The sequence below is a fragment of the Colobus angolensis genome, unplaced genomic scaffold (genome assembly GCF_000951035.1).
Source record: "Colobus angolensis palliatus isolate OR3802 unplaced genomic scaffold, Cang.pa_1.0 Scaffold137, whole genome shotgun sequence".
NCBI classification, from domain to species: Eukaryota; Metazoa; Chordata; class Mammalia; order Primates; family Cercopithecidae; genus Colobus; species Colobus angolensis.
Genome location: NW_012114455.1, coordinates 1,154,914 through 1,165,423, shown reverse-complemented (window position 1 = coordinate 1,165,423; position 10,510 = coordinate 1,154,914). Strand labels below are relative to the sequence as shown.

General features: G+C 45.2%; 2 protein-coding genes across 5 annotated transcripts in view; one reads left to right on the top strand and one right to left on the bottom strand.

Moving 5' to 3' along the window:
- The window catches only part of LOC105506461 (putative uncharacterized protein MGC39545), a 1,536-nt gene extending 632 nt beyond the window's left edge, over positions 1-904 (bottom strand). Inside the window, 1 exon segment of the mRNA XM_011934605.1 lies at positions 618-904. Within this exon segment, the coding sequence (XP_011789995.1) occupies positions 618-904 (287 nt within the window).
- The window catches only part of FEZ1 (fasciculation and elongation protein zeta 1 (zygin I)), a 51,682-nt gene continuing 41,172 nt past the window's right edge, over positions 1-10,510 (top strand). The window contains exons 1-2 of one of the 4 annotated variants that reach the window (XM_011934606.1): positions 1-105; positions 6,243-6,598. In XM_011934606.1, coding sequence (XP_011789996.1) covers positions 6,288-6,598 — 311 coding nt within the window. In that variant the 5' untranslated portion in view covers positions 1-105; positions 6,243-6,287. Of the gene's footprint in view, positions 106-442; positions 485-567; positions 846-6,242; positions 7,841-10,510 lie in introns of those variants that run through there. The other 3 variants (XM_011934607.1, XM_011934609.1, XM_011934608.1) reach the window with 3 other exon arrangements.

The following is a 10,510-nucleotide window of genomic DNA, read 5'->3' as shown; positions in this document are numbered from 1 at the left end:
TAGCTGGCTCTCCGCTGCGCTGCGCTCCGGCCGCTCCCGCGGCCCGTGGATGGGGGTGTCCGGCTGAGCTCCGGGATCCGCCTCCCTCCGCCAGGACCCGCACAGGTGCCGTCGCGGGGGTCGACTTTAGTTAGGACCCGACCCACTGCTGGGGGTGGGGTCTGGTGGGGGTGGTAAGGAGGCCCCGGGATTCTCTGACAGGACGGTCTGGGGTCGCCACAGCGCCCCTCACCCCGTCCCATCCTGGGACTGGAAAGGAACAACGGGAGGCTGTCGCCCTCCTGCCCAGCCCTTCAGGGAGCGCAGCTGGGACGCAGCGCCAGGTCCGGGAGATGTGGGATGATGGGCTCCTCCAGTGTCATCTCAGCATCGGCCCTCCAGCCAGGCCTGGGGTGTGTGTGTGTGTGTGTGTGTGTGTGTGTGTGTGTGTGTGTCTGCGTGTGTGTGCCCGCGTGTGTGCGCGCGTGTGAAGGCAGGCGGCGCGGTATGGGGGCTGGGGGAGGAAGGGAACGCCGCCTGATCGCGCTGGGGCAGTGGGTCGGTGCCTGGTCCCGGGACCGTTATCTGGTCCAGTCACCGTAAACGCCCCAACATCATCTTTGTCCCTAAGAACTTACCCCCGACCCCGCTCGTGTCCCTCCCCAGAGTGCTGAGCCTTCCCCAGTCCGCGCATTCCTGCAGTGTCAGAACCGCTGGCAGCGGCCGCAGACGCCGGGGGAGCGATTGTTTTACTACAGATGGGCGGGAGAAGGGACCCGGGCGGCGGCGCGGTGGCGAGGCGCGCTGCCGTCGGGTGGGCCCCCGGCTCTGGAGCGCGGGGAGCAGTGTTTGACGGCGTCGAGGGGGTATCACAGCCCGCTCTTCTTCCCTTTTGCCTATCCCTTCCCTCCCCGCCGCTAGGCATCCCCGACTCCCATCCCTCTCCCGTGTCCGGGCTTGTTTGACCAGGAGGGCAGTGGAGTGTGTGTGCGGCCTGCGCGGGATGAGTCTGGCTTCCTCGGAGCGCCAGCCATTGTGCTGCCTGGAGGAGCCTTTCTTTACTCCACCGGACCGGGGGGAGGAGGGAGATCTGAGATGGAGGTGAATGGAGCAGCGGGAGGAGGGGGAGGGTAGCAAGCAGAACCGCGAAGGGGTTGCTGATCCATATGCAACGAAATACCCTTTCTGTCAAAATGTGCGCAAACATGCACACTGGCTGGGTTCTGCGGAGGAGCAGTGGGAAATCTGAAGGTGGATCAGTGCAGGGTAGGTTTTAGGGACGGACATGGGGGACGACGAGGCACGGAATCAATTGGTCTATGGAGCAAGTGATGGGAAGAAGGAGATGGAATGGGGCTTGTGTGGAGGTGCCCAGGCCCAGCGGGGTTAGCGTGGTGAAATCTCCACCGCTCCGCTCCACTCGGGTCAGCTCAGCGAAGCAGGGACTGGGCGTTTGTACTGCAGCCCCGAGCTGCAGCCAGTGCATCATTATGCTGCAGGGAGACGTTTACGCGTTTCCTACTGGGTCTCTGTTAAGCCCCGTGAGTGTCTTTTCTTTTCCAAATTACACCATCTATTGGGAGTGAAAATAAATGGAATAGATTGTAGGACAATCCAACTATAGTCCTGCGCTCTGTTCTGTGGTAAAGAGAGAAAGAAAAGGCGACCCTCCCATGGTTCCTCCTTTCTGCCATTTTCATGTATGTATTTATTTATTTTTGATCTTGGAAGTCTAAAGGGAATAAACTATCACTTGTATTAATCCTTCTTTAAGGAAAGGAGGGCTCCCAGATGAGCTATGAATGAGGACGGGGCAAGCTTGCCAGGATGGAAGATAAGGTTGTTTCAGACATTTTAACTGAAGAATGAAAGCACTCCGCGAAGAGGGGAGGGTGAAAGAAAGTGGGCTAAAGGAAGGAAGGCAGGGTCACCATCTAAGGACGTGCTGCCAGCCCCAATCCGCAGAGCCCTCCTGGAGGGGATAGTGGGGCCAGTCAGAACGCCTGACTCTCATCTCCTGTGCCACAGCCTGGGGTCTTTCCACAAATGCTGGGTTCAGTTTGGGTGTTGAGTGACTTTAGTTTCTCAGCACTGGCTTTCACTTTAACTTCATCTCCAGATGGTCATTCATGCAGCACTTCTTGGCTCTTGGGTAATGAGTTGACAAAAAAAATCAGTCTATATTATGGACTGTTTCAAATGAGCATATGTCTGAACCCTAGAGCTGTGATATTCATTTTGTCTTTTATCATTTTCTAGATGAATCCGTTTTCTCTACAGTCTGCCTGGGCTGAGGCTAGGTGCTTTCAGCACACTCTTCCTGTTGCCAACACTCAAAACTCAGTCTTAGTCCTAGATTCTAGTTGGATTGGCCTCTTGTTGCTGGTTAATCCTATAGACTGTGTCATTTCAAATCAGAAGCCCCACTGGTGTCACCACCTGGTTCTCCCCTGTCATTCCCAGAGAAAAGTACAAATTTAAAGGCAGTGTAAATACCTGCAACACTATCTGATTAGCTTTCATGTCTCTGTAAAATGGGACCCATGATCCAGGAACCTTTGAACAAATTAATTGAAAAAAAAAAAGCCTTAGTAAAAAAGGTGCTAAAATTCTTTCAGCATAGTTCTCTTGTTTGATAAGCATATTGAAGCATTGCACAGAGAATATCATGGCAGGGATAATTTTGCTTTTACCTGAAGCACTCCCACATCACATTTCTTTTTTTCTTTTTCTTTTCTTTTCTTTTCTTTTTTTTTTTTGAGATGGAGTTTCGCTCTTGTTGCCCAGGCTGGAGTGCAATGGCGTGATCTCGGTTCACTGCAACCTCCGCCTCTTGGGCTCAAGCTGTTCTCCTGCCTCAGCCTCCCAAGTAGCTGGGATTACAGGCACCTGCCACCACACCTGGCTAATTTTTTTTTTTTTTTGTATTTTTAGTAGAGATGGGGTTTCAGCGTGTTGGCCAGGCTGGTCTTGAACTCCTGACCTCAGGTGATCCATGCACCTCGGCCTCCCAAAGTGCTGGGATTACAGACATGAGTCACCGTGCCCAGCCCCCACATCACATTTCTATGTAAGTAAGCTATCCTGGTTTTCCTAGAATTATTTTTTCCTTTTTTTTAAGATAGGGTCTCACTTTGTCACCCAGGCTGGCATACAGTGGTGTGATCATAGCTCACTATAGCCTCAAACTCATGGTCTCAACCAATCCTCCTGCCTCAACCTCTCCAGTTGTTGGGATTACAGGTGTGAGCCACCGTGGCCAGCTTTGTTTTTCCTGGAATGACTGGTATTTATTGGATGCTTTCTATATTCCACACATTGTAGTTAACACTTCAAAGATGATCTCATTTAGTCCAAAAAGTAATCTTCAAGGGAAGCACTGTTTTAAACTCCATTTTGTAGATGATGAAATTGAGGCACAGTGAGGCTGATAACTTGCCCAAAGTCTCCCAGTGAGGAGTGATAGGACCAGGACAGGAACCCGAAGCCTATGCTCTCAGCCATCACAGAGTACTGCCTTAATGAACACGAATTCCTGGGCTGTAAAACCTTTTTTACTCTCTACACATTCTGCCATCTTTTCTAATCTCACTTCTTTGTTGCTCAGGGATTCTTAATCTTTTTTGCACTATGAACTCCTTTGGTGGTATGGAGAAGTCTATGGGCTCCTTCTCGAAATAATGTTTTTAAATGCATAAAATAAAATACTTAGTCTTGTAAAGGAAACCAATTTCACTGAAATATAGTTACCTTCAAAGAGCCCACAGGGGTCTATGTACTGAAGGTGAAGAACCCCTGATGGGCAATTACTTGTGTTTGCTTTACAGCTATGTTGTCCATTGCGGTAGCCACAGGCCACATTTGGCTGTTGAGCACTTGAGATGTGGCTAGTCCAAAGCAAGAGGTACTGTAAATGGAAAATATACACTGGATTCCAAAGGACTTAGTATAAAAAAGAATAAAAACCACCTCATTAGTTTTTTTGTGGATTACATTTTGAAATGGTAACACTTTGGATATATTGGATTAAATAAACATATTATTTCAATCAATATGGTTAAATTATTGATTTATTAAAATTAACTCCTAAATATGTTAACTCTGTACCAACACCTTTCTTATAACAAATGAGGAAATCAGAACCAATGATGCTTGTCACTCAGCAAGCCACTGGCAGATCTGTTGGCTCTTGAGCCTGCCTTCTTTCCAAGATATGGTACTACTTGTATTTATTTTTGTATTCAAAGGTCCTATCATGTTGCCTTTGCAAACAGTAAATGCTCCGAATATGTTTTAAAGCAGTGGTAATCAACTCAATCCCAGCAAAATCCTGGTGCAAACTGGTAGTGTCCTTCCCTGGCATGTCCTTTGCTTTGCTTATTTAGAGTTTTAGTTTTGTAGGTAGAGATGGAGAATGGGCACTCCTAGGGCAAAGTCCATGAATTTTGCTGTCTGTCTGGTTCTCCTCAGGAAGTGCCTCCAATTTGAGCACCTAACTATATCAATAACCCGATAGACCGAACAGAAAAGCGTGGTTGCCCTTCTGTTGAGCATGTGGGGAAGGGTATGATAGTCAGCAATGCTTGTGCTGCCTGAAATTGAAAATGGAAAACTGTATGTGGGAGATAGATAATTTTTTCAGTGAGCACACATTGACTGACTGCCTAGCCACAGGGTAGGCAGTGTATATTTGGAGCCAGGGAAGATATCCAGAGGATTTCTGTGTCCTCGAGGAATTTAAGTTAAAATTGAATGGGGCCCAGATGTACACACAGATGGATAAATCACAGTTGGAAGCGGTGTATGAAGAGGGCCCGATGAGGGGTAGAGGTCCCACAGTTGGTGGGAAGTGAAGGAAGGTCTGTGTGTGCAGCGTTTCAGGGTGCAGTGCTCAAGATGGTTATGGAGTATGGCTTTGGAGCACATGGGTAGTTGGGTCTGTTTCTTACAGGATACAGCATAATAGATCATTTAGTCTATTCCTCTGCTCCTAGGCATATGATCTATGTGTGGGAAAACCTCGGGTGCTTGTCTGGGCATGGTGGCTCATGCCTGTAATGCCAGCACTTTGGGAGGCTGAGGCTGGTGGATCACCTGAGGTCAGGGGTTTGAGACCAGCCTGGCCAACATGGTGAAACCCCATCTCTACTAATAGTACAAAAATTAGCTCAGTGTGGTGGCACACGCCTGTGATCCCAGCTACTTGGGAGGCTGAGGCACAGGAATTGGTTGAACCCAGAGGTGTAGGTTGCAGTGAGCTGAGATCACACCACTGCATTCCAGCCTGGGCGACAGAGTGAAGCTACGTCTCAAAAACAAAACAAAACAAAACAAAAACAATGCAGGCACTTATTGGAAAGTCTCTATTAATGTTTTATTAGTTTTTTTTTTTTTTAAAAATAGAGATGGGACCTCACTATGTTGCCCAGGCTGGTCTTGAACTCCCGAGCGAGCTCAAATGATCCTCACACCTCAGCCTCCCAAAGTGCTGGGATTACAGGCGTGAGCCACCACACCCAGCCAATGTTTTATCAGTTTCTATTATTTATTGATAAGGGTAGTAATATCTAGGTACATGAACCCTTATCCAAAACCCCTGGGGCCAGGCACTTGGAATTCAGATTATTTCAGATTCTGGAAGGTAGTAATAGGGTGTACATTCTGCATTTCATCCAGTGGGATCTGGGATAGCAATCTTTGTAATTAAAAAATTAATATTTCTGCAGCAAAACACACAAAATGGGATCAATTAAAGCCACAAGCAGCTTTATATTCATGTTGGTCATGTTTAGTTGCCAGATGAGTTTAGATCATGTCACATTTTGCTGCCAAAATGGAGAATTTTCAGCTTTCAGATCATGTAGTTAAGGATGTGGGTCTGTGGTAATAGTAATAGTAATAATACTACTAAAACACCAACAGAAAGTATTCAACAATATTGGCACTTATTATCTTCCAGGCACTGTTTTAAGCACTTACCTGTGTTTACTCCTTTAGTCTTCTAACAGCCCTTTGAGGTGATTTCAGTATTATATTTGTCTTGAGAAGAATAAGAAGCACAGAGCAGTTAATCATTTGCCCAAGGTCACAGCTGGTAGGACAGAACAGAATGCAAACCTACATGATCTTGTCCAGGAGCTTCGTACTTAACCAGTACCTTGTTTTTGGGAGGAGGGAATGGGAAGCAGGTGTGTCTCTCAAGTTAACTCTATTATTTAGATTAACCTGGTCTAAACTCACATTATGCTGTTCAATTCTTTTAGATAAACTCATCCTGAAAGTCGCTGTTGTTCTCCTGCTGAGCAAGAATGGAGGCCCCACTGGTGAGTCTGGATGAAGAGTTTGAGGACCTTCGACCCTGCTGCTCGGAGGACCCGGAGGAGAAGCCCCGGTGTTTCTATGGTTCATCTCCCCACCATCTCGAGGACCCCTCCCTCTCTGAGCTTGAGAATTTTTCTTCCGAAATAATCAGCTTCAAGTCCATGGAGGACCTCGTGAATGAATTTGATGAGAAGCTCAACGTCTGCTTTCGGAACTACAATGCCAAGACCGAGAACCTAGCTCCCGTGAAGAACCAGTTACAGATCCAAGAGGAGGAGGAGACCCTTCAGGACGAGGAGTAAGGAGTCTTAATTGCCCTCTCCTGCTTCAGTCGAGAGCCCTTTAGCCTTGGCTCCTTGACATAGTGCTAGTTTCTGTCTATAGGTTTATGGCCTATTACTTTCATTTTCATGTTGTCAGCGGAGCAGTGCCCTGGTACTTCCTGTCATAGCTCTATATATGTCCCTTTACAGTCCCCTGCGGAGAACTTTCTTAAACTGAAACCTTAGAGGAATGAGGGTTTTCCTAGATACAAAATGGAATTTCAGGAGCACAGTAAATTTCAGGGTCTATCTTGAGCTTTCTTTATATCAGTGGAAATCCAGCGAGATATTAGAAATAAAGGCCAGAAAAAATTAATTAACCATGATGGATGAATCTATGTTATTGGACCAATTTGCTTCAAGAAACACCAGAATTTTGAAAATCCCGAATTTTTGACAGCCCCTCAGGCCTGGAGAGTTATCTACAGATGCTAGGATATGTCCACATAAGAAAGCATCTAAACTGAACTGAGAGCACAGGGGCCTACCCTGGACAAAGTAAAGGTGGAAACTAGGTGATGTGGCCTTTGAGTATGCAGATTCCTTGTATCACTTGCTAGCTACTTTCTAGGGTCTTAATAGTAGTCAAGAAAAGGGATCTGAGAAAAGTACTCTTTCAGAAGGGACTAGAAAGACAAGGGGGTGATATGTTACACAAATTGAAGAAGGATGTTTTAGGCATTTAGTAAAGATTCAGTGGTTCCCCACTATCCTCAGGGGATGTGTGTTGTTTTTTTTGAGATAGAGTTTCGTTCTGTCACCCAGGCTGGAGTGAAGTGGCATGATTTCCACTCACTACGACCCCTGCCTCCCAGGTTCAAGCGATTCTCCTGCCTCAGCCTCCTGAGTAGCTGGGACTACAGGCATGCACCACCACACCCGACTAATTTTTGTATTTTTAGTAGAGATGGTGTTTCACCATGTTGGCCAGGCTGGTCTTGAACTCCTTACCTCGTGATCTGCCCACCTTGGCCTCCCAAAGTGCTGGGATTATAGGCGTGAGTCACCACGCCCGGCCCATGGTGGGGGATATGTTTTAAGACCCCCAGTTAATGCCTGAAACTGCTGCTAGTACCAAACCCTAATGTTTTTTCCTGTATGTACATACACATGATAAAGTTCAGTTTATAAATTAGGCACAGTAAGAGACTAACAACAGCTCATAGCAAAATAGAGCAATTATAACAATATATTGTAATAAAAATTATGTGAATGTGGTCTCTCTTTCTCTCTCTCTTTCAAAATATTTCATTGTACTATACAGCAGATAACCGAGCCCTGGGAAAGCAAACCCGCAGAAAAGGGGGGACTACTGTCTACATGAGTTCCCTGCAGAGATACAATATGCATCCATTGTTCCTTAGCTAGCACACAAGAAATGTCAAAGGTCAGGGAAGTCTGAAGCACCTGTGCTTTTGTTTCTTTTTTTGTGGATTTGGGTGGCAAGAATGGCCCACAAATCATGGGGTAAGAGGCGTGTCCTAGAGGATTGGAACCTGACTGTATTTGGGAGAGGGTTGCTTATTTGATGACTGCTGTAAGACTCTACCTCTACACATAGAGGAAACGAATATCTGTCTTATTCACTCTTACAGCCCCACTGTCTCATACAGTGCTCGGTTTGTAGTAAATGAGCAAATAATATTTTTGAATGAAATATTGAATATTGAATAAACTAGATGAGTGATAATAGCTAGTAGCCTTGTATGTACATGTAATGTATTTCTAAGCCCACACTATTTCCTTCTTTTCTTTTTAGTTAATGCAGGCCGGAAGGTATGATCAAAGAGGACATTTCATTTTGCTGACCAGTACTATAACTGTGGGCTATGTGTTTAAATTTTAAGTTTCAAACAGATTCTTTTTAGATTCTGAGCCTGTTATCTGCTCAACATCTATAAGTCAAAAAAGAATGGCTCTGGGGCTTTATTATGCAGAACATTTTTTCATTCTAGTGCACAGCCAATGAACTGGAAACACAAAGACTATGAATTCTAATTTTGGTACTCTCTCTAACTCACTGTGTGACCTTGGGCAAGTCACTTAACCCTGGTTGACTGGGTAGGTCCTCATCTATGAAACCTCCAGAGCTCAATCTTGATGAAGTGAGGCTAAGAACTTGTAAAGAACCTAATTTCTTACCTCACCCAGGATGTGCTCTGAAAATGATATTTCAAGATGTGTCCCATTCCTTTTGCTTCCAACAAATCATTTCCCCCCTATCAAAACCCCTCCTCTGCCTCATTAAGGATGAAGGCCCAATGAGCAGATTCTTACTATCTTCTAGCACATTAGAAGAGGCCACTCAATGTTAATTACCATCACATGAGATTATTGGCCTTCTCAGCCTGATTTTTCTGACTTGACTGCCTCATTGACTGCCTCAGTTAAGAGACCAAAGGTTGAATAATTCCTTCGAGATAAAGTATAATTTGGGGATAGTGTAGAGGGAGGAAGCTGGGAAAAGAAAAATTAACACAGCACTTTCCAGGCATTCCGTTCTAACCCCTCTTTACAATTTAAAATAAAAATCAGAATTCTGTTACACACTTTGTTTCATAGACACTATCCAAATATTTCAACTTTGGAATTATGGCTAAGTAAAGGAAAAGGGTGATTTAATATCTCGCCTGACTACACTTCTGAACAAAGCTCTAATGTTATTGTCATAAACTTGTTCAGGTCTAGTATTTAGAGGGCTGTTTCACCCACAAATGAGTTAAAAGTGCTATGGATGGGTTAGAAGTAAATAATAGAAGCTTAAAACAAAAGCAGGGAAATACTTGGTTCAACTGCCTCCTTAAAGACAGTGCAAATCATAGAACAAATGTAGTGACTCCCTTAGAAGCTTTTTTTTCTTTAGTCTTCATTTGGAACTATTTAACCAAGAGGGGAGTTGGCTAAGATTTGTAAACTTATCTCTGATTTGTCAGGGCATGGAAGTTCTAGGCATTAAAGGAGAGTCAGATTTGAATACATATTTTTTGGTTTTGAAATCAGGAAACATCCCAGAATCTCTTCTTTGTGTATATGTGATCACCCTCTTCCTTTGCCATAAGAGACTGGGGCTGGAGGTCAGAGCCTCTTAGAGGCCACTACAGAATGGAAATGGATGGCTCTCAGCTTACCTCTTACGTCACTGGGGATCCCTGTCAGCCCTCTTACAAGTACCCTTAAGACAGAGCGGCTAACCATGCAATGGCTATTTCCTGTTCTTCAGACAGAATTGTTAAAGGTGATGTTAAAAAGAAAGTGCAGACAATAAACTGCCAGTCATCAGATATACTACATACTGAAGACAAGTCAGTACCAAATAGTGAGCTAGGGAAAGTTACACATAACTGTGATTTTTTAGAAAATTTAATTCTCTTTTTAGAGGTTCAGTTACCCCTTATAGAAAGCAGATATAGTATTGATTCTATTTAAGCATTTGAAGGCATCTAGAAAGTTGGGCAAAGGCATTAATGTGCTGCTAATAATTTCTACTTTCTTTCTTTTTTTGAGACGGAGTTTCACTCTGTCGCCCAGGCTGGAGTGCAGTGGCATGATCTCGGCTCACTGAAACCTCCGCCTCCTAGTTTCAAGCAATTCTCCTGCCTCAGCCTCCTGAATAACTGGGGCTACAGGCGCACACCGCCACACCGGACTAATTTTCTTTTTTTTGTATTTTAGTAGAGATGGGGTTTCACCATGTTGTCCAAGCTGATCTCGAATTCCTGAGCTCAGGCAATCTGCCCGCCTCAGCCTTCCAAAGTGCTAGGATTACAGGTGTGAGCCATTGCGCCCGGCCGCTAATTTATACTTTCTAAACATCAAGTACAAAAGTGTACTCAAATTAATACACATTTGGGTGTGGATATTGGCATGACTGGACACCAGCAAAACAT